Source organism: Perissodus microlepis, chromosome 18, assembly GCF_051167445.1.
Source record: "Perissodus microlepis isolate ML-2025 ecotype Zambia chromosome 18, ASM5116744v1, whole genome shotgun sequence".
NCBI lineage: Eukaryota > Metazoa > Chordata > Actinopteri > Cichliformes > Cichlidae > Perissodus > Perissodus microlepis.
The window spans coordinates 16,720,169-16,741,408 of NC_140478.1; the positions used below are offsets into that span (position 1 = coordinate 16,720,169).

Here is a 21,240-nt window from a genome sequence, read left to right on the forward strand (position 1 = left end):
TTATGGATTGTTTTCTTATTCTCTTGTAGTGCTTGTGGTGATGATGATGATGATGATGATGATGATTAGTTTCATGTTTCTGTTTATCCGTGTTTAAGGATTTGTTGTTTCATGAATTGTTTGAGTTGCATGTGTCTGTTTGCCTCTCTGTCTGCGTCTTTGTTTAGTGGTTTCTTGTTTCCTGTTTTATTGTGAAGGTCTGTGTCTCATGTGAGTGTGTTCAGTTTTACTGCTCCCCTGTCTTGTTAGTCCAATTTCTCCCAGCTGTGTCTCCCTCCTGTTGCCCATTCCCTGATTACCACCCTGTGTATATTAGCCCTGTGTTTTCCTGTGCTCAGTGTCGTGTCGTACCCTCGGATTATGCCTGTGTGTTTTTGGTCTCAGTGTTCACGTTATGTTTTGTTTGATGCCAGCAATAAAGCTGTGGTTTTCAGTTACATTTCCGTCTCCGAGTCCTGCACTTGGATCCACATCTCCACCTGCCCGCCCACAGAGCCCTGACAAGAAGTGCATATAAAATATAAAACATATACACAGAAAGTCACCTCTTTTACAATTAGTTTCCTGTTGTTTAATTATTTAATTATGAGTTGGTTTGGCCCACCTTTACAGTACAAAAAGATCACTTTAATCTATTACTTTGCACGCAAAGCATATACACCAGCACGCTAATAATAAAGATGATGTCGACTTTCATTTGCAGTGTTAAACTAAACTGTCCCTTTCCTCTTTTCCCACACAGTTCGAACTCCCATAGTCCATCTCCACCGAGCAGTTCAAATGCCTTCAGCCTGCTGAGCTCTGAGCAGGACAACCCTTCAACCAGCGGCTGCAGGTAAATCCACCACCTGTTGCTGTATAACCGAAGAAGCTTCTTGTCACTTCACAGGACATTCTCACTCTTTGGGCCACAAGCACACCTTACATAATAACACAACCAGCTATTGTGCCTGTTATTTAATCGCTTTCTGAGGGACTGTTTTCCTTGTCTGACTCGCCGCTGTGCGTGTATGTGTGCAACTTGCAGTAGCGAGGAGTCTGCCAAAGCCAAGACGCAGAAGGAGGTGATTAAAACTCTGAAAGAGCTGAAGCTTCACCTGCCTGCTGACAAGAGACACAATAACAAGTCGACCACACTGAACACCCTGAAGTATGCACTTCGCTGTGTGAAACAGGTGGAAGGTGTGTACTGTCTAAAAGCGTCAGTCTGAGTTTCTCTTGTTTCTGTGGTCTGTTCCTCCTTCTTAGTAGCTACTTTTTTATTGAAACACTTAACATTCGTGTGTAAACGTTTGCTTTTGACTCCACAAGAATGTCCTCTGTGCAATTTACAGAATTTGCTCAAAGCCAAACCCAAAAAGAAATAAAGGCATAACTTTGAGCAGGAGGGAATGTTTATGTAGGCAGTTTCCAGGTAATGATCTGTAAATGCTCACCTCATTCCTGCTGAAATGCTTGCAGATGTTAATGGGTGGGCAGATGTTTACTTGCGACGCATTTCAGCATAGCACTGAGATTTAGGATTACAGACTATTACATCAGCTCTGTCTTGGTAGTCTTATGTTGATACTATTTTGTTAGTTTTGCTAGTTTTCATCTACTCTGAGCTTATATTTTGAGCATATTCTGACAAAAATGTTCTGTGTATATTTCTATTTTCAGCCAATGAGGAGTATTACCAGCTCCTGATGATCAATGACAGTCAGCCTTCAGGCCTGGATGTGTCTTCATACACAATAGAGGAGATCGATAGCATCACCTCTGAGTACACTCTCAAAAACAATGTAAGATCTTGAAGTAGCTTTTAAAACTGTTTTGTGCTCTTAAACAATAACAAAGATGCAAAGAAAAAGTCTTGTAATTATTATTTTTTCCTCAAACCACAATTTCATGTCTTCAACAGGATATGTTTGCAGTTGCCGTGTCTCTTATCACTGGAAGGATAGTCTACATTTCTGACCAGGCTGCCTCCATCCTCAACTGTAAGAGAGATGTGTTCAGAAACACCAAGTTTGTGGAGTTTCTTACACCGCAGGATGTCAGCGTCTTTTACAGCTTCACGACGCCTTATCGCCTGCCCTCCTGGAGCATGTGCACTGGAGCAGGTATGGTGACGACACAGATCTCTGAAGTAATTGTTCTTATGGACCACCAGAAGGGATTTCTACTTTAATATAAGGACAGATTTCCAATACAATATTTTCAAGAACAGTTACAGTATAGGAAAAGAAAATCCAAATAAGTACAAATATGGGTTTATCCAAGAGGGCTTAACTTTTGAGCGTTTAAGTTAAATACAGACAAGTAATAAGAGAATGATGTCAGACCATCCATTACAAGTACCAGAACTATATAAAGACTTCACAGAAATGGAAAAACATCTGAGAGTCTATAATGAAGAGGCTTAGAGGTACTTTATTCAGTTTATGTTCAACGGATTCAAGTTATCCATTTAAAACCGCTGATGTTTACCCCTTTTCACTCAGCTATATGGAACAGATCGAGCTGTCTCAGTCGTTAAAGCATAATCTGGAAATTATAATGGGTTGCCAAATGGGGAAGCTTTTAAAAGTCCACAAAAGAACAAAACGTGCAAATGTCCAAGACACAGTTTGAAATCGGATAATGAATACCCTTCATTTAATTTTCCCAGAGAGACTCTGTGTAACGGATAATGGCCAGCTTCACCAGTCAGTGTGGTGCCTTAAATCTTGTTTACACACAAAGACCCTTTTAGAGGTCCTGCATTTAAATCCCAGATGAGCCCTGTGTGGGGAATAGCTCAGAAGGGTGGTGGTAAATATGGTGCTTGTAACACAAAGTGCTCAATAAGACTAAATATCCTCCATAAATCATTTACTCTTTCTCCCAATTAGGCCTGGAATTATTTTGGCTGGTGTACCATGTATGTTTAAATTCATTTAAAGTAAGTGCAGGGCTGGGCTTCCAAATGATGTTTATTGATGGAATTAATCAACCGTTGGACACCTACAGGAGACCAGACTCTCATCACCATTTGGCCGGATCGCGTTGCTTTTGAATTAAAACGTTTCTCTTCCCATTTCAGAGTCGTCCCCGCCTGACTGCATGCAGGAGAAGTCCTTTTTCTGTCGTATCAGGTGGGTGGGTGCTGGGTCAAATGCAGTGTCGGGCCATCTGCTACTCGTACCTGCTCTTAGTTCATATTCATACTTTCATTCCAGGCTAGATGCTTTTTCAATGAGTTTGTGACATCATATGCATAAAAACCTGTAAACAGCTGCTTTTTCCAGGCCAGCGTTAAAGACCATTTACATATTAACAACACACTTAGCATTTGTCAGGATGTTCCACAGACTTCTATAGCATTCTTTAAATCTGTTATTTTAAATAATTATTTTATTTAACTGTATATTTGAGTATTGGTCTGATTTATGGGGTCACATCAGAGGTCTAAAACCTTAAACAGAACAGCTATTTAAAGTTGTGCACACAAACATTCACTCCTATTTACTGTATAGAGAGATGGGTGGAAAATGACCACAGAGCGCCCCCATGTGTTCAGATTCTAAAATCCAAAAGTGATTAGACTAGAGGGTATTTGTGCATACTTGACTCATGTAGGCCAGTCTCATCTTTGTTTGGCTCACTTTACCTCTTCTGCCTAATATCCAGCGGTGGTAAGGAGTGTGAGGGTGACCTGCAGTACTATCCATTCCGCATGACGCCTTACCTGATGAAGGTCCAGGACACAGTGCACACTGAAGACCAGTTCTGCTGCCTCCTTCTGGCTGAGAGGGTCCACTCTGGCTATGATGGTAAAAATATTGAATATGAATATGTTTCTCCTAATTTGGCTTCTCTTCACCGGCTCCCTATTAAATCCAGAGCTGAATTTAAATTTCTTCTCCTCCTATAAAAGGTCTCGAGATATCAGACAGAGTCATATCTTAAAAGCCCTATTAGTACAATAATATCCTAATGGAGCATTTTGCTATCAAACTGCAGGCTTACTTGTGGTTCCTACAGTTTCTGAAAGTAGAATGGGAGGCCGAGCCTTCAGCTTTCAGACTCCTGTCCTGTGGAACTGACTCCCAGCCAGCGTTTAGAAGACTAACACCCTCTCTAATTTTAAGATTAGACTTAAAACTTCCCTTTTTCTTGTAGATTGTTGGGGTTTTCTCTCTGACACCGTAAGGTCTTCATCATACAATTTTAAAAAGTGTTAAGAAGACTGTCGTTGTGTTTTGGTGCTATAGAAATTAAAGTGAACTGAACCTGACTGCTTGGTTTATATATATTTATGTATTTTTTTTTTTTTTTTAATCTTTAAGCACCCAGAATTCCAACAGACAAGCGGATCTTCACCACCACTCACTCTCCAAGCTGTGTGTTCCAGGATGTGGATGAGAGGTAAGCCAAGAATGCTTTTACTGCTGAATTTAAACTAAGCGATCTCTGAAAAAGGTGCAAACATTTGGTGCTGTTGGCTGCTAACACTGCACTTTGTTTCAGGGCAGTACCTCTTCTTGGGTACCTCCCACAGGACCTGATTGGCACCCCAGTCCTCTGCCACCTGCATCCCAGTGACCGCCCGATCATGCTGGCTATTCACAGAAAGAGTGAGCCCACAGAAAATTGACAGAAGAAACATCAACATCCAGTGTAAGCAGGGGAAATCAGCGCCTGTCTCAATCTGTTTGTTTTTCCTCTGCAGTCCTCCAGTGCGCAGGCCAACCGTTTGACCACTCGTCCATCAGGTTCTGTGCAAGAAATGGAGAGTACATCATCTTAGACACCAGCTGGTCCAGTTTTGTCAATCCTTGGAGCCGCAAGGTCTCCTTTGTTATTGGGAGACACAAAGTCCGCATGTAAGTATTTATTACCTAAACAAGTTGATACATACATTTAAATCGATATTAGATTAATATTTGACCACGGCATATGTGACATTGTAGAAACAAGTTCTTAATTGGATGACAAAGCTGCTTCACATAAGATGTGCTTGTTTACAGGGGCCCCGTGAATGAAGACATTTTTATGGGCCCAGTCTCAGGCGTCAGAGAGGTGAAGACCATGGACTCTGACGTCCAGGAGATTACTGAGCAGATCCATCGGCTCCTGCTACAGGTGAGGGAAAAAAACAAAACTAATATAAATTTTATAAGCTGAGGGGAAAAAAATTCAGTTGGAAGGTGGAAGACAGAGCAACATTTCAAGACCCTACACAGACTAAGGATTGATCGAGGGAAGGAGATTAACAGTTACTGTTAATGCAGGTGCAATGTCCTCTCTGTCCCTGGAAATAATCTCTTCATTTGTTCCTGTTTAATCTTTTTCTTTTGTCTTGTTTTTTATGTAACCAGCCTGTTCATAACAGTGGGTCCAGTGGCTATGGTAGTCTGCACAGCAACGACCACTTTCTTGACATAGGCTCCTCTAACGAGAGCCTGTCATACAACAAGATGCATCAAGAGGAAGAGGACATGAGGGGCAAAGCCAGACCTGTGAGTAAACCCACAAACATGCATTATTTCTTAAACGCTGCATGCACTGCATTTACTGTTTGACATTTTAGTTTAGCATCCGAGTTTGAGTTCAGCAGCCTTGAAAACAAGGCACGTGTGCATGCATGTCGCAGATCAAACACAGTCCAAATACATGCATGTTAGGTTCACTGGCAAGTCTTACCCTGCATGTAAGGGATATGAAATTCTCGAGTTGTATGGAAAAAAAAGCACTGTATGTGTGACGAGGTAAATGTGGCTTGTAGTCTAAAGCGCACTGAGTAGTGAGTCATGCTCACTTTCTCTTTATGGACGTCTGATTATTCAGCAGTTGGCAGTGAAACTATTCAGAATCTTGAACCTCAAGTTGCTGCTAACCACTAAGTAAATTATTCACTTGATTATATGGCGAAGAAGTGACTAAGGAAGGGAATTAGGTCACTGTTACGGTTCACTACAGTGAATCCTTACCCATGTGGTCATGCTAGAATTGGTTGAGATGGCAACAGCACTTTTGCCTCTGGATTATGAAACAAATTTAGCCAAGATTAATATGAATTTAGTCTTAATATTCTTGTATTATTATTTTGAATGAAAAATCTGAGCAGATTGTAAATGATTGACTCTTGTTTGTCTATTACCAGCGAACTTTTCAAGAAATCTGCAAGGGAATTCATCTTCAGAAGAGAGAAGAGCAGCAGACGGCAAAGCCAGATCACAAAAAAAGCAATGCCAGTAAGTCCAGTGAATAATTATCTGCATATTTGCTAAGTTGCAGAGCTAATTTTTTGCATTGTTCAGTCGCTGATACAATGAGGTGATTTCATATTAATCTTAGACACTAATGCCTAATTTGTCTGCTGCAGAGTCTGTACAGAAGAAGAGCCAAGCCGTGGTGCGACCCAAAGACTCGGCTGCTCCTGTTAACTGGAAGGAGGCGGGATCAGCTATGGAGGAGAGCAGAGCCTCTTTCCAGGAGGACCTGGCCGTCAATGATCAGACTGTATACTCCTACCAGCAGATCAGCTGCCTGGACAGTGTTATCAGGTACAGAGATGACTCATTAGAAGAAAATGCCAGCCATTAGCATTGCTCATCCCATGTAGAGGGACTTTATATGTTCCTGTAATACGTAATGGATACAAAGAAAGTTCAGCAAGTTCTCTGTATCATATTTCTCTATTACTGTCCACATTCATGGTTTTACCAGGGAGGAATTGGAAAGAATTGTTACTATAAAATTCAACCTTTACAGAGTTCCTAAAGTTCTTGATTGTCTTTGACTTTTACAATCAGGTATTATCAGCATAAACACTAATTTTGTGATTGAAAAATCCCTGTAGGTACTTGGAGAGCTGTAATGTTCCCATCACCATGAAAAGGAAATGCCAGTCTCTCTCTAACACCACGTCCTCAAACTCTGATGAGGACAAACAGAAGGGATCCAGCAGCATGCAGGTGTCTAATGGTATGTGGCGCTACTTCAGATCATCTAAAATAAGATTAACACAAACCTCTTACCTTTTTTTTTTATCATGCAAAGTTACAGCCTTCTAAGGCTTTCAGACTCTTCCCTTTAAACTTCTCTATCAGACTCTTCTACAATACCACTTCCTTGTCAGTAGTTCCTGTTCTCTGTTCTCTTTGGCAGAATCATCCTTGTTGAAGGATCAGTCTGGTCTCTCTGCTTTGGATGATCAAGATAAAAAGTCCACTGACGCAGCCACAGCGGTAGTGGGCACTTCGCGGCCCCTACCTGTACCAAACAAACCAGAAAGTGTGGTGTCCATAACCAGCCAGTGTAGCTACAGTAGCACCATAGTGCATGTTGGGGACAAGAAACCTCAACCCGAGTCAGGTACAGTGACGTGAAAAAGTACTGACCTCCAACCAGATTCCCTCTATTGTTGCATATTTAATATACTGGAACTCTACAGGTATCTGATTATTAAGACAAAAAAATGTTGTTCGATGTGAATTGCACACTCTTCAGCTTATTTCTGTTTAAAGAGCACTACAGAGTACTAAAAAATCACTGATTTGGAGTGAAATTGGCGACTGTAACGGATGCAGCAGATTGTTTTTTTGGTTTTTTTTTTTAAACCTATTACTGTGGATATTTTAGTGCTTTTTACTTCATGTATGCAAAAAATCCTTTTCTGCCTCTTGGAGATCTGAAACGTCTCAGTGTGGAAAAATATTCAATAATAGAAGAAATCAGAGGAAAATGGCTTCTCACAGCACTGTAAATGCAGCCTGTATGTGTACGTGCTGATTTATGTGTGTCTGTGTGTTTGTGATGCTGTAGTTTATCAGCAAAACCTTCAATACAGGAAAAAAAAACACTGGCAAATTTTCAGTTCAAGTTCCAGTATGTATGAAGTGTGTTTGTGTCCTATTTGAAATAACTGCAAAGGTTTATGATGGGGGGGCAAAGACACATGCACACACACTATGGCAGTTTAACACACTAGACTGCCATAAATATACTCAGTTACAGAGAGTTTAGACAGAGTCAGTCAGTAGGAAAAACTGGTTTAAAAGGCAAAAAGCTAAAACGGCTCGATTGTCTGCACCAAAGCCCAGTATGAATTAAATAAGGATTATTTTAAACTGAAACCATGCAAAGCTACTCTGCAGTTCAAAAATGTAACATAATAATCCACCTTTAGTTCAGAATAACAAAACCAACAGTTATGTCTATAGCTTCTGTTCTCTGAAGGAGAGGACTGAGGTACAACACGTGTAGTATAGGATATCGCACCCCATACTATGTGCTGTACCGAGTGAATCGACTGAAAATGAACTGAGCTATTTATGCAAAAATGCAGCAAAACTCTCACTGATTGTGCATCGCTTCATCTTAATACCTCAGCCCAATTTCTCTATATTCATTGGCTGTAACTGTTGTACTTCACTGCAATGTCTTAACTGTGCAGTTGCTTTACAGACTGTTGGCTTTGAACGTGGTTCCCAATTTGTGTGAGCCTTTTTTTCAGTGTGTCATTATATGTTCCAGTGTAGGCTACTGCATTGTTTTCTCTATGTTGCTTTTCTCTTTGTCGCTTTTAATAATAAAATGTTGTGTTGCATTAAAAACCCCACCTTCTGTTGCTTTACAGCTTATTAAAGTAATTCTCTTGCTGTCATTCATGCAGAGATCATAGAGGACGTACCGGGCGCAGGGGAAGTGGCCGAATCCAGCCAGAACCTTGCGGCTCCTCCGTGTGCATTTTCACCTCCCAGTCAGGAGAGAGAGTGCTACAAGAAGCTGGGCTTGACCAAGCAGGTTTTGGCAGCACATACGCAGAAGGAGGAGCAGGCCTTTCTGTGTCACTTCAGAGAGCTTCGCAGACTCTCCCCCCTCGAAGCAAACTGCTCCGAGTACCTGGAGCGTCAGAAAGAACAGATCGGCAGCGACGGTACAACTAAACACCAACCCCATACTGACACAGGAAGGATAATTCTGGCTCACTGCAATTTACGTCCATGTCTATTTATAACCTGTTCAATCTCTATTTATAATTTATGACTCATTCCGTTGATTAAAAATCTTCGGAGATGGTGACATGACTTTAAAAAAGACTAGAAATAGAGTAACAGACACAAAGTAACTTCGAAATCAATCCCAAAGCTAGAGGAGTTTTATTTTGAAGAAAAAAAAGTAAGTGACAAAAAAATATTATCGGGAATATTCTCTACAGTTTACTGACTGGCTCCCTGTTTCAACCTTAATCTGTTATATTTCCACTAGCTATGACTGCACAGTATATTTGTTTCGGTGCAGCAAGGATGTTTTTATGTGGTTTAGATCACCTGCTTCCAACTTTTATGATATTTACAACAATATTTTTTACTCTCTCCTATCCTATTATTCATAGGAGGAATCTGTAAATTGTCCACTCGGACAATGCATGAGGAAAATTTTCATGAAAACTTTAAATAAAATATTTTTTTTCATTTTCTTGATCGTCTAGTTGCACCTGCTGTTCGACCCAAACAGGGTGGAGCGTTTGCAGAGCCAACCACACGGAGAAGCACGCGGAATAAGAAGACCAAATCAAAGCGTGCTAAACAGGTCGAGTCCTCCGACAGCACAGCGTCCCATCAAGGACCACAGCTGCAGCAGCCTTCTTTTCCAAACTACAGCCTTAACCAGACATCTTGGTCTCCCTCTGAGGCAACGCAGTCGGCTTTTCCCATGGCCTACCCTACCGTGATGCCAGGCTACCCTCTCCAGGTTTACCCCAGAGCTGAGTCCATAGCTCCACGGACAGATACCACTACACAAAACTTTAGGGACAGCCAGGGTGCTCAAGCCACTCCTGGCCCCTCATCCATCCATTCTGCTCCCTACACCTCCCCCATGGTCACCCCCATTGTGGCTCTAGTACTCCCTAACTACCTGTACCCTGTAATGGGCCCCGGTCCTCCACCACAGCAGCCAGTGTACCAAGCAGAGACTGGGGTCTTCCCCACCCAAACATTGCCTTTTGCTCAGGCTGCCTTTCCATTCCCACCTTCCTTCAGCGGTCAGACTCAGTTCAACATTCAGACCAATTTCACTCCTCCTCAAGCAGCAGGCAGCTCAACTCCATCATTCTGCTTCCCACCATCCTCGGAAATCCCTAAGCCTTCTGTTGAAGGACAGTCTCGGTCCTCAACGCCACAGTCTGGAGGAGCTGAAGGCCAGGCCTCCCCTCGCTTATTCCAGTCACGCTGCAGCTCACCCCTTAACCTGCTGGAGCTGGAACTGAACGTGGACAGGCAGGACGGTGCGATGCTCCCCTCTGGAGGACGAGGAAATACTGCAGCTGAGAGGGAGCAAACAGCAAGTGCCAGCCAGCCTAAGGAGAGGGAACTGAATCAGGTAAACAAGGAAATACAACTTCCCTTTGTCCTGTTTTTTTTCCACCTGGATCCTTCTTAATCTGTCAGCAGCCCACAGTGTTAATGAATTTTAACGTCGTGGGCTCCCTTTATAGGCTGTGGCATGTTCCCCCATAAAGTTCACTATATATGCATCTCAGTTTGTGGGCTTTAATGGCGTTATGACAGTGATTTTATCCAAAATTATTTCCACTAAATAACTTCTGTTTTGCTATTGTAAAAACTCCTCCGATTAAATGTGGCCCAGGGTGTGTTAATCATGTTATTATTCCTTACACCCTTTAGCCATCTCTCAGTCTCCTTGGTCCTCCAGGACCGTTGTATTTCGGGGGTACAGCCTGTTTCTGTGAGCGTTTGTCTTGGGATAAAGTGTGCTCTAGGCTGAGTGCTTTCAGCAACGAGGTAGGCGAATCATCGTAAAACCTCCGCACTTTTCAAATCCCATTTCTTCCCGATTCCATGTCAACTGTTACAGTTACTGTTTTCCTTTTCATGACTTATGAGTATTATTATTGCTTGTTCAGTAGACGCTGATTTTTAGCTGAAGCATGACAATGAAAACCGCCTGAGAAGCATAATAAAACCTGGAGGCACGTGCCCTCTTGAGGAAGTTAATTGCAGGGTAGTATTCTGTATGTGCACCTTTCGAATAATCCAGTTTTAATAATTGGTTATAAAATGAGAACTGATCTTTATTTAACTGACCATTACAAACACCAAAACACGAACAATTTAAGTTTTCTCTGTTTTTCAATCAACACAGCCATTAAGTATTTGTTGTGCTAGAAGGAAAATAACCCAAAATGTTATGTTTAACTGGTCAGAAATGCTCTGGCAGAAGAAACTTCAAATGTTTTTGGTAGCTGTGGATTGAAGAGCATATTTTGGACTTCTCTTCCTCAGCTCAGCCAGATTCACAAGATGTCTGAAGTGAAGCGCTCTCTTGAGTTCATTTAACTGTGTCTCTGGGGTTTGACTGGATACTGGACAGATTTTTCTCTTTTTGTAGTTATTCTGCAGTGGGTTTATTTCCAGGCCCAGAAAAACTCAAATCATGATCTTTTTTCTACCGTACAGTGCAGATAGCGTGTATGTTCTCCCCAAACAATTCAACCCAACTTTCCTCAGTTCAAAAAAAGCATTATAGAGTGTCATATTGACAAGTTGAGGCACATGGTAAGATCAGCTTCCTCTGGCGTCCTGCTGCAGATCCCATCCTTCATCTCTCACCTTTTTAAATAAGTCAATTCAATTCAATTTTATTTACACAGCGCCAAATCACAACAACAGTCGCCTCAAGGCGCTTTATGTTGTAAGGTAGACCCTACAATAATATATACAGAGAAAAACCCAACAATCATATGATGCCCTGTGAGCAAGCTCTTTGGCGACAGTGGGAAGGAAAAACTCCCTTTTAACAGGAAGAAACCTCCGCAGGACCAGGCACAGGGAGGGGCGGGCATCTGCTGCAACCAGTTGGGGTGAGAGAAGGAAGACAGGATAGAAGACATGCTGTGGAAGAGAGACAGAGATTAATAACAAGTGTGATTCAATGCAGAGGTCAAGTTCTCTCTTCACACATGCCAACAGTGTGGTTTGACTTACTGGATTGGATATCTCCAGTGGGGTTTTTAAAGCCTGTAGCCCATGGGTCTACTATACTGTGGGTGTTTGAACTATGTGCTTCATATTACTGAAGACGATACACTAATTTGTGTGTTAGTCCTTTAAAAAAAATGCATTTTTCATAATTATTACTTTGATGAAGATCAGACCACACTTAAACTGATGCAGCTACTTCTAAATGGTTCACCTTCGTATTTTTTCCATTGCACATACACTGATTTTAGCATGAAGGACCTCCACAGCTGTGGGAACCTGATTCACAATTAAACATGTGGAGGGGGGTATTGTCGTTTGTATTGTACCAAGATGATATAATGATGATATAATGAAGAAAGGAAAAGTGGTTTGCAGCCATCTTCTGTATTTTGCAAATGCTTTTCTAATTATAATATACATATTGCATTCGTGAATTATTGACTTCCCTCACTTTAAATTAGCTGGAAAAGGATCAGGATCATGTATCTAATTTAAATCAACTACACCGGTCTCCTTGGATCCTTGTGAACCAAGGTGTGTTTGCTGAGAATGACAGTTTTTTTATGATTAAGCAGAAACATGCTCCCAGGTGAGTCTTTAAAATCTGAGGCAGGATGCAAAACGGCAAGAGAAACGGCGTCTGCGAGTGTAATGAATGCTTCAGTGTGAGGACCTGAATCCTGCTCCTCTGATGTGGTGTTCCTTCAATATTTGTTTTTGCAGACAAGCTCGCAATGTGACGCTAACAACAGCGATGCCAACTCTTCATCCAGTGACATGCTGAACATTATCCTCCAAGAGGACTCCTTTTCGGGCACCGGCTCAGCCACCTCAGGGTCCATGGGCTACAGAACTTCAGCCAGCGGCACTTCGAATAGCGGGACGTCTGAGGGCAGGACGTCAGCCAGCGGAGTCTCAGGTAGTCCTACAGTTATAACCACGTGTTTTAACTTGTGATTGCTATACAGATTTGAAGTTTTTGTCCAAGTTCTTTTTTTTTTTTTAACAGAGCAAGCGATTTTTAACATTTCTAAACACAGTAGCGTTCTTTAGAAAGCATAAATTATTTCTGTTCGCACACAATAACAGAATTATTTCAAAAGAAAGACAAAAATTACCAGAGTTAGTATTATTAGCCCACCTGAAAAACTGACCTTTTATTGATCCATGTTGTTTACATAAACAACAGCTGTGGAATGATGTGCTTTAACTTCTTACTTTGCAAAGCTAATAAAATCAAGTTAAAAACTGAGGGTTTTCTTTCAATTTACACACAGTATAAAAACTTCCGCGAGGGTTCGAGTTGTCACTTGAGAAAGCATCCTGCTAAAAAAAAAAGAAATCAGTTTAGACTTGAGAAAAAGAACCGCTGATGTTCAAAAAGCAGGAGATGGAAATGCTGTGATGACTTTGTATAGCCAAGTGTCAAGAACTGAACTGAGAAATCTCATCATTAAAGAGAACCACACAGTACAGAGTGAGCGTGGTAGAGGTAGGAAGTGAAAGGTTTCCAAAACTCTGCAAAATTAACATTTAGCCTGTGTAAAATAAGCATTGTCCCCTCAATGATAAATGTCGTGTTATTAGGTAGGCCAATGGAAAGCTTTTAAAACTACATAATTTGTCATATGATCATCAACTTACTTGGCCTCTAACAATACTCTGCTCTTTGGCTCTTCTCAGAAAGCACCAACAGTAGCAAATACTTTGGCAGTGTGGACTCATCGCTGCACAGCCAGAAGGTCAAAGGTCATATGAGCGGCAGAGATGGAAGACGTGGCAGAATGGAGCAGAGCGACCATATCACAAAGTATGTACTGCAGGACCCGCTGTGGTTGCTCATGGCTAACACAGATGAGAAGGTCATGATGACCTATCAGCTGGCCTCGCAGTGAGTGGGAGAATGGGGCTCAGCCAGTGAGGAGTAGGATAAATGGCCCTGTAGACACTGTGGTGCGGTAGTTATTCACCATCTGTTTGTAATGGAAGGTTCCTCAGTAATGCACTAGTGATAAGGCTGTGTGCGTGTGCGTGTGCAAGAAACTTGGTGTGGGATGCCTGAAGGCAACAGCTTGCTAAAAGACTGTTTAACATGTTTAACCGAGTCCCCACCACTGGAAAGCGTATGCGCAGTTTTAACCCACCCTGTAAAACTGCTTTACATTCATCACTAGCTAGCTTTGATCTCAGGTGAACCACTGGCTGAATAGATGTTTAACTACACATTTAATCCCATTTAATATAAAAAGAAGTGCAATGTCAACAGTAAGACTGCTTTTTTTCCTGCACGATGAAGAAATGATGCTGTCGTATGATGATGCTGTCTGGTGGTGGTCAGAGGGCCCGGTGGCACCAGTGTCCGGCAGCCTCGCCTCAGTGCGCCCCAGGGCAGCTGTGGCTACAGTGTAGCTTGCCATCACCAGTGTGTGAATGTGTGAATGACTGAATGTAGTGTAAAGCGCTTTGGGGTCCTTAGGGACTAAGTAAAGCGCTATACAAATACAGGCCATTTACTATTTAAATGCAAGAAATCTGTCAGCACAAATAAATAAATGTGTTAAATTACAAAAAAGGCCCACTGCCCAGAAAATATTCAATATAAATTCTGGCATCCTTATTCTAATAGGATTAGATTAGTGCTAGTTTACAAGGCTTCTACTGGGATGCTGACTGACTACCACATCTTCTAGAGAAAGAAGATGCGATTCTTTCAATGCACCCTTTTCAGGCAGCATCACTTGATATACTCATAATATTTTGCATCTACCACACACTCCCTTAACTGTGGTAGCAAATGTTCATCTTCCTGTTGTGTTGCATCATCTCTGTGTAAGAGGGAGCACGGAAACTTTTTGTGTTCAGTGTTTGTAAATGTGGAGGAAAAGAGAAACTGCAATCTGTAATCATGACACAGAAGCTCCAACCCTGATGGTTGTAGTAAGACTATTGACCACTAGATGGAATCCTCACAACAAAAGAGATCTGCTGTGTTGGGTGTGAGGAGCCTGACAGTGAAACTTTGTTTGAACATAAAAGTAATAAATTATCCAAAAGTGCAACATAAGCATGCAAATCAAAGCTTCCAGTGTTGTTTATCTGAGCATTTGTCACACGTGTGAGCTGAATCGTGACCGTGTCTGTGCATTTCAATGTGTCTGCAGTGATATTGAAAAGGTGCTGAGAGAAGACAAAGAGAAACTGAGGCTGCTGCAGAAGAGCCAACCGCGCTTCTCTGAAGAGCAGAAGAAGGAGCTGATTGAGGTTCACCCCTGGATCAAGAAGGGAGGTTTACCCAAAGCCATAGATATCAAGGTAGAATTGAATACCCCTTCCAGTTCAGATATCCACTGTTAATGTAAACATAATGCCTCATTTACACCTGAACATGTTTTTTTCCAGATGTGCTCCTGCTGTGATGACGCCTTAGAGGCAGCGACGGCGGTACAAGATCAGCTGTACCAAGACCTCGATGAATCTGAGACCGCCGGAATATCCTGCCACGGCTCTCCTTCGGCCTCCGACTCTCAAACACAGACAGCGGCACAATAAGCTTCTCAAAGTGTCCAGAGTGACTTTGTTAGCCACTGGCTTGCAGCCTTTGAAGAGGGACCAGTTTTAAATGTGCTCTTACTGTTTCTCTCTTGCTGTTCTGTGAGTTCTTCCTGTGTAGGTGCCAGCAAGAAAACTGGATAAAACAGTCCAGATTTTTGTAGAATGTGAACATGTGTAGTAGATTCATTACATTATATTTTAATCTACTTTTTAATTGTTCACTATGTTGTTGCTTGAGGAATTGTTGGTCTCTAAGACTGCGCCTGTTTGTTGCGTCATCCCTTTTGTAGCATGTTGCCACGTGTGGCTCTTAATGGTTTTTATATAGACTTGATTACCAGATGCTGAGCCCAATAAAGGGAAAGAGAAAGTGTGCTCGCACCCCAGGCACCACCACAGAGGTCAAACAAACATCAGTCAGCTGGGGGCTGCTCTCGGTGGCTCTGTGGTGTTTGATGAATTCAGTATTTCGTGGCGTTTCCCGAGTTGCAACGGCACTTCTGTCATTCATATACATCAGACACCAAATGAGCACAAGTGCACTTTGTGGGTTGGATAAAGAAGAATGTAAATGAGACTCCTGTGGGTCTGATATTCATTCTGCTGATGCCTGTAGTCAATTGGGGGATCTCAGCTGTTAAACATAGAGGGGAAAAAGATGTCCAATGTAGTACAAGCATTGCTGATCAAGTGATGGAGTTGATTTAAGTTTGCACTGAGTTGGGGATGGGGGTGTGAGGCACACTGATTCACATAATTTCATACTTTTAAAAAAATCTCATTTCAAAATTTGTACACTTCTGTCATTTGGTGACACATTACTAAAAGCAGCTCTAGATTTTTTTTTTTCATTCAGCAGATTTCCTTTCACCTGTTTCTGGTGAAATGCAGCATTTTTGTTTTTCAGCTGTGACACTCACTTTAAACAACGAAAAAAGATATATTTAATGTATTTCAAAGCTTGTGTTGGTGTTTGCAACACTCTCTGACTCTAGGCATATGTATAGGCTATATTTTTACATAAAATAACTGATAACTGTTTCTCTATAAATGAGTCAATGTGTTTTTAAGTTATAGTATTCAAAAAACAAAAAAAGTTTAAAAAGCAAACTGGACCAAAAGAATTAATATTATTTATTATAAGCTCTATTTTGAAAATGTGAATTGCATAATCAACACTAGGAAAGCCGCTCATCACAAACTGAAAAGTACCGAGCTGCATGTTTAGGGTGGGTGGTTATTGTAAAGAGATTATTGTGGTTTTCCCCAGTTTTGAAGTGTGCTGCATGACACTCGACGTAGTCTGATGTTGCAATCATAAACAAGGAGAGGAACATCCTGAACAGACTGACGCTCGTTACTGTTCAGAACAAACACTTCAGGCTGACTTTAGGGTAATTTCACTGTTATAAAGCAGCTCGGACGTCAGGTGGCTGAAGAGTTTTTTCACTTTGAAGCCCACGCTGTTGTTTGAGTCTCTTTGGGAACTTGAACATTTTTGTTCAAGTTTTTTGGGGGGGGGGGTGGTCTTCAAACAGACACTGACATACACATTTTTATTTTTGTTTTTCTTATTTTTTAAAGGAAATGATTCCATTATGTTTGCTAACTTTTCTCAAAATAAAATGTTGCATAACTTAAAGCAAAGTGTGTCGTGCACCTTCTTTGCCAGTCCAACAACAATGAATAAGGAAGAGACGGGATGATTTCTGCAGACTGGAAAAAAAAAATTAAAATGAATGTTCCGATATCTTAAACTTAGCTTGTTACAGTTTTTCTCAACAGTGTCTGCAGAGCCCTAAATGCAGTTTAATTACATTTCTGTTAATCTTAGTGCCCCAAATCCCTGGATGAATATATGGATAGCAAAGCAACCTGATATATTTACTTGAATAAAGTACAGTTTTATTTTGGATACAAATGTTTTGTCTTGTACTTCATATGATTTATCTGCAAAATAAGTAAGGCTTTAATATAATTCTGCAAAGTGTCATTCCACACAATGAACACATTTAGTTAACTATATTTTTGCTATACTATATCTTCACTGTTAAGCTACTTAAGTCGGATCACAACTTTTAGATCCCCCCCCCCCCCCCCGCCCCCCACACACACACATATATGTTTAAGGTTGCATAAATTCACTTTTAACATAATAAATCTGTAACCAGACAGATGGAAATCATGCCCCATGTTTCGTACAGCATATTCCTACACTGATTTTTAACTCTGATTAAATAATCTGACTACCTGTGCCCTCCCCTCTTTGCCTTATTATGGGTTCCCCCTTGTGCCACGCCATTTAAAAATCCTGGGAACGCCCCTGCTGCCGCCTGTCTTATACATATTTAAATTTTAAAGTAAAAAGACTCGTGTTTCTCTCTGTCGTCACTTTTACCTTCGCAATGCAAATGTCTGTCTGTCCGACCACCGAAACAACAGACTTCTGCGCAGATCCTCCTGATCAAAGCGACCCTTGTTCACACCTTCATACTTACTTCAAACTGAGCGCGAGGTGCGAACATGCTTAAAAAAAAAGAAAAAGAAAGAACACCCCCTCCCCCCCCCCCCCCCCCCCCCCCAGCTATACCTTCGGTGATATTTTAATACGGTCTGGTCACAACACAGCGGACTACATCAAGTTTAGCAAATAATAGGACCAAAACAAGGATGTATGGGTCGTCATTTAGTAGTTTATAATTTGAATTATGATAATTTACTTGTGCTTTCTTGCACTCGAGAAAGCTTGTTATTAATTTAAGTGGTCACAGCTGGGTTTAAAACGAAATATCACCTTTTTACATAAATAAACAACTATAAAAATACCAATGCTGAAAGTTTAAAATATAGGCCTTCTAACTTTATCGTATGGTCACACCGTTTGATATTTATTATAACAGTGTGTCGATCTTATTTCTAGCAAGGGGGATTACAAAGAACAACAAAAGCAGATTGAAATCTTACCTGATTGCATTACCTCGATGTATAATTACTACTCTATATGCTAAATAGGAGAATTGCTCCACTATTCAATGCACAGTGTATTAGTCTTTTTCTTCTCATTTCACCAGTGTCCCCTATTAAGTCGGGGGTGGGGTGTAAAGACGTGACTCACACTCCACGTGGCATATGAATAGACTTGTTTTAGGATTGCTGGCTTTTCTTATTCATGCCTAGCAGTAGGAGCTAGGTGGTGCAGATGCAGAACACTGTCTGTGGCTCTCACTGAGACCACAGAAGTGATGTCTGACATCAAGCGAGCTGTGAACGTCAGCAGCAATGGCAACCTAACCCACTGCTACGAGATGACATGCTTAGATTTCACAGGCCTAAAATTATGTTCACTTCCACAGGCTTGTGCACCACTCCAAACTTGCAAAAAGAAAGAAAGAAAGAAAAAGATGACTGTTTGTTCGATATCACAGCGCAATACAAAGCCAAACTTATTCCAGAGTCATGACTGTGCAGGTTATATGCCCACGTTATTTAAAAAACGAGTCGAGCAGAGTTATAAATTCCATTTGTCAAGTTCTCAACCAGGACTATATAAGGAGGGAGTGAGTGGATTACTCATTTCACACCTCACAAATGCCTACGACGTGCTAAGGGATCTTGGAGAGCCTGTGCACACAAATGGCCCACAATTGCAGAGTAATAACAAATATCTTGGAAACAGCCGTGGGTGGTTAGTGGGATTCTTGTGTGTGAAATTAGGGTTTTTTTTCTCCTGAAGAGTCTGCTGCACAAATGGAGTACAAGTCCTTTTTTCCCCCTAAAATATTTATTAAAAAGTTTTAGCTTAACTTAGATGAGGTAGCCTACTAGCAGTCAACTGACATGTATAAATAGAATTTTCAACAGATCCTAATTAGGAAATAATTTACACACACTCATATCAGTGCATTTCTGGTGGGGGTCTACTTTCTATACAGCAGTTATATTGAACAAGTACATATTTACATAAGTCAGCAGGCCCAAACAAGGTCACTAAGCTCTGTAAAGATATATTAGAATATCTTTACGAAGAGTTTATCTGATGCCCATTCAGGCAGTGTTGGCCTATTTCTAACCCAAGCTATTGTTTCGACAAAAACAAACAAACTCCTATTCCACCTTAAATTGTCTACCATGGTCTCCACAGAGCTTTAGAGCAAGTTAGGCAGGGCAACGCTTCTTGACCGTCTAGCTCCTCCTCAGAAGAAACCTGGCTTTGCTCTGAGTCGGTTTCATCCAGGTCAGAGCAGAGGTCGTCGCTGGAGGTGGTGGAGGGTGCCGGGGACACCAGGGCTGTGTGAATGCTCTCAGACAGGGACCAAGTGCTGCTATAGCAAGGGCTGTCCGCTACGATGTCCGGGAGCATCACTCGGTGGTACTCGTTGTTGTTAAGTGGCATACTCTCCAGAAGGTGCTTCAACAGCTCCGCTGCCACTGTTGGGTCAATCCCCGGGTAGTTGGACACAAATGTGTGAACGTCGTGCATACACTGGATGTATCCGGCAGCGAAACGCTCACAGGCCTCCCGGTGTACAGCGTCTGCTTCTGTGGACAGACAGATGGAAACGACCGTTAAACCTCAGTTTCTAACGTGCAATTACTAACAGACACTCTGTGCTCTGATTGGCTGCGCCACGGTCGAAGCGCACCTGTGGCGGCCACAGTACAGTTGATTAAAATATTAATCCGCCAAGAGCAATGAATTAATCAGTAGTTTTACTAGTTATAAAGAACTATATTACTTGGCGGAAGAATGATTTGTAAATTGTATTGCTGTTTATATGTCTCTCTTTTTTAATTAGCTTATGGTTAATACTGTACACTCAAGTAAATAAAGTTAAATAAGGTTTTATATGTACGGTTTACCTTGAGCCCGCCTTTGAAGAGTGCCTTCCACTCGTTTCACTGTCATCTCCAGCACTTCGGCATTCTCCATCTTTGACTGTAACTGCAGCAACAAACATCAGGAACACAAGCTAGCTTAGCCACAACACATTCATCGGTTTAGTTGCTGTTGAGCAATGGCGCTACATAAACAACAGCAACTTACGTCTTCGTCGGCGATAAGGACTCTGAGTTCTTGTAAACTTTCATTGATGCGAGCCCTTCTTTTCTTCTCAACCGGAGGTTTTCTTATCTACAACAGTAAGGAAAACTGAGTTGTTTTTTCCCAGTTCAAAGCTGACTAAAAGTAGCTCTGAATCCTCACATGGGATCTTACCTTTCTGTCAGGTCTGACCCCACCGCAGTCATCCACTCTGTCCAGGCCGTGTGTGCTGCTGCTGATGGGGGCCATGTTTTTGCAGTTTAACCCAGGCGCTGCCAGGAGCCGACCAGACTGGAGGTTGGTTAGTTGGTGTGTAATCCAAAGAGCCGTTAGAGGCCGTCAGTGGGACAGATGGCCGGGGCGATCCCAGCAGCAGTGAGCACAGAGAGGAGGAAACTGGGTGGGGTGGGGAATGCACTGTGTGCAGTCTATATGTGGGTTCATTTGCATGTGAATTGGTGAACGAGCAACGACCCCCCCAACACATGTGGTCACTTTAAATTGTGTCACAACGATGTCTTAACCATGGAGCAGCATGCAGACATAAGATTGCAAAATATTGACAAAGTCCCTGCAAAGGTAATGTCAACAACTCTGAAGGTTTTAGTTTGTAGTGGGTGAATGAAAATAGTTTTATCTTGGAAAAGCAAAACATAACCGGAGGTTTAG

At 41.7% G+C, this 21,240-nt stretch overlaps 2 protein-coding genes across 4 annotated transcripts in view; one reads left to right on the plus strand and one right to left on the minus strand.

Annotated features, from left to right (window-relative positions):
- per2 (period circadian clock 2) overlaps positions 1-17,177 on the plus strand; it is a 33,601-nt gene extending 16,424 nt beyond the window's left edge. The window contains exons 3-24 of one of the 3 annotated variants that reach the window (XM_084913394.1): positions 743-835; positions 1,028-1,182; positions 1,663-1,784; positions 1,904-2,105; positions 3,068-3,119; positions 3,655-3,797; positions 4,314-4,392; positions 4,495-4,601; positions 4,697-4,850; positions 4,995-5,109; positions 5,346-5,486; positions 6,131-6,221; positions 6,353-6,533; positions 6,830-6,954; positions 7,138-7,344; positions 8,645-8,908; positions 9,464-10,356; positions 10,662-10,778; positions 12,702-12,897; positions 13,662-13,788; positions 15,140-15,290; positions 15,378-17,177. In XM_084913394.1, the coding sequence (XP_084769520.1) occupies positions 743-835; positions 1,028-1,182; positions 1,663-1,784; positions 1,904-2,105; positions 3,068-3,119; positions 3,655-3,797; positions 4,314-4,392; positions 4,495-4,601; positions 4,697-4,850; positions 4,995-5,109; positions 5,346-5,486; positions 6,131-6,221; positions 6,353-6,533; positions 6,830-6,954; positions 7,138-7,344; positions 8,645-8,908; positions 9,464-10,356; positions 10,662-10,778; positions 12,702-12,897; positions 13,662-13,788; positions 15,140-15,290; positions 15,378-15,527 (3,865 nt within the window). In that variant the 3' untranslated portion in view covers positions 15,528-17,177. The remainder of the gene's footprint in view (positions 1-742; positions 836-1,027; positions 1,183-1,662; positions 1,785-1,903; positions 2,106-3,067; positions 3,120-3,654; positions 3,798-4,313; positions 4,393-4,494; positions 4,602-4,696; positions 4,851-4,994; positions 5,110-5,345; positions 5,487-6,130; positions 6,222-6,352; positions 6,534-6,829; positions 6,955-7,137; positions 7,345-8,644; positions 8,909-9,463; positions 10,357-10,661; positions 10,779-12,701; positions 12,898-13,661; positions 13,789-15,139; positions 15,291-15,377) is intronic. The other 2 variants (XM_084913395.1, XM_084913396.1) reach the window with 2 other exon arrangements.
- Positions 17,178-18,109: 932 nt separating this feature from the next.
- hes6 (hes family bHLH transcription factor 6) lies at positions 18,110-21,048 on the minus strand. Its single transcript, XM_084913400.1, has 4 exons — positions 20,746-21,048; positions 20,575-20,661; positions 20,391-20,472; positions 18,110-20,069 (listed from the first exon to the last, which is right to left on the minus strand). The coding sequence occupies exons 1-4, from the start codon at positions 20,818-20,820 to the stop codon at positions 19,654-19,656; spliced, it is 660 nt and encodes a 219-aa protein (XP_084769526.1). The 5' UTR covers positions 20,821-21,048; the 3' UTR covers positions 18,110-19,653.
- Between the last annotated feature and the right edge of the window lie 192 nt (positions 21,049-21,240).

Coding starts and splice junctions, on each gene's coding strand:
- hes6 (XM_084913400.1), bottom strand. CDS start 20,820: ATGGCCCCCATCAGCAGCAGCACACACGGCCTGGACAGAGTGGATGAC. Junction 20,473..20,574: donor TCCTTATCGCCGACGAAGAC/GTAAGTTGCTGT, acceptor TTGTTGCTGCAG/TTACAGTCAAAGATGGAGAA. Junction 20,070..20,390: donor TCTTCAAAGGCGGGCTCAAG/GTAAACCGTACA, acceptor GTCTGTCCACAG/AAGCAGACGCTGTACACCGG.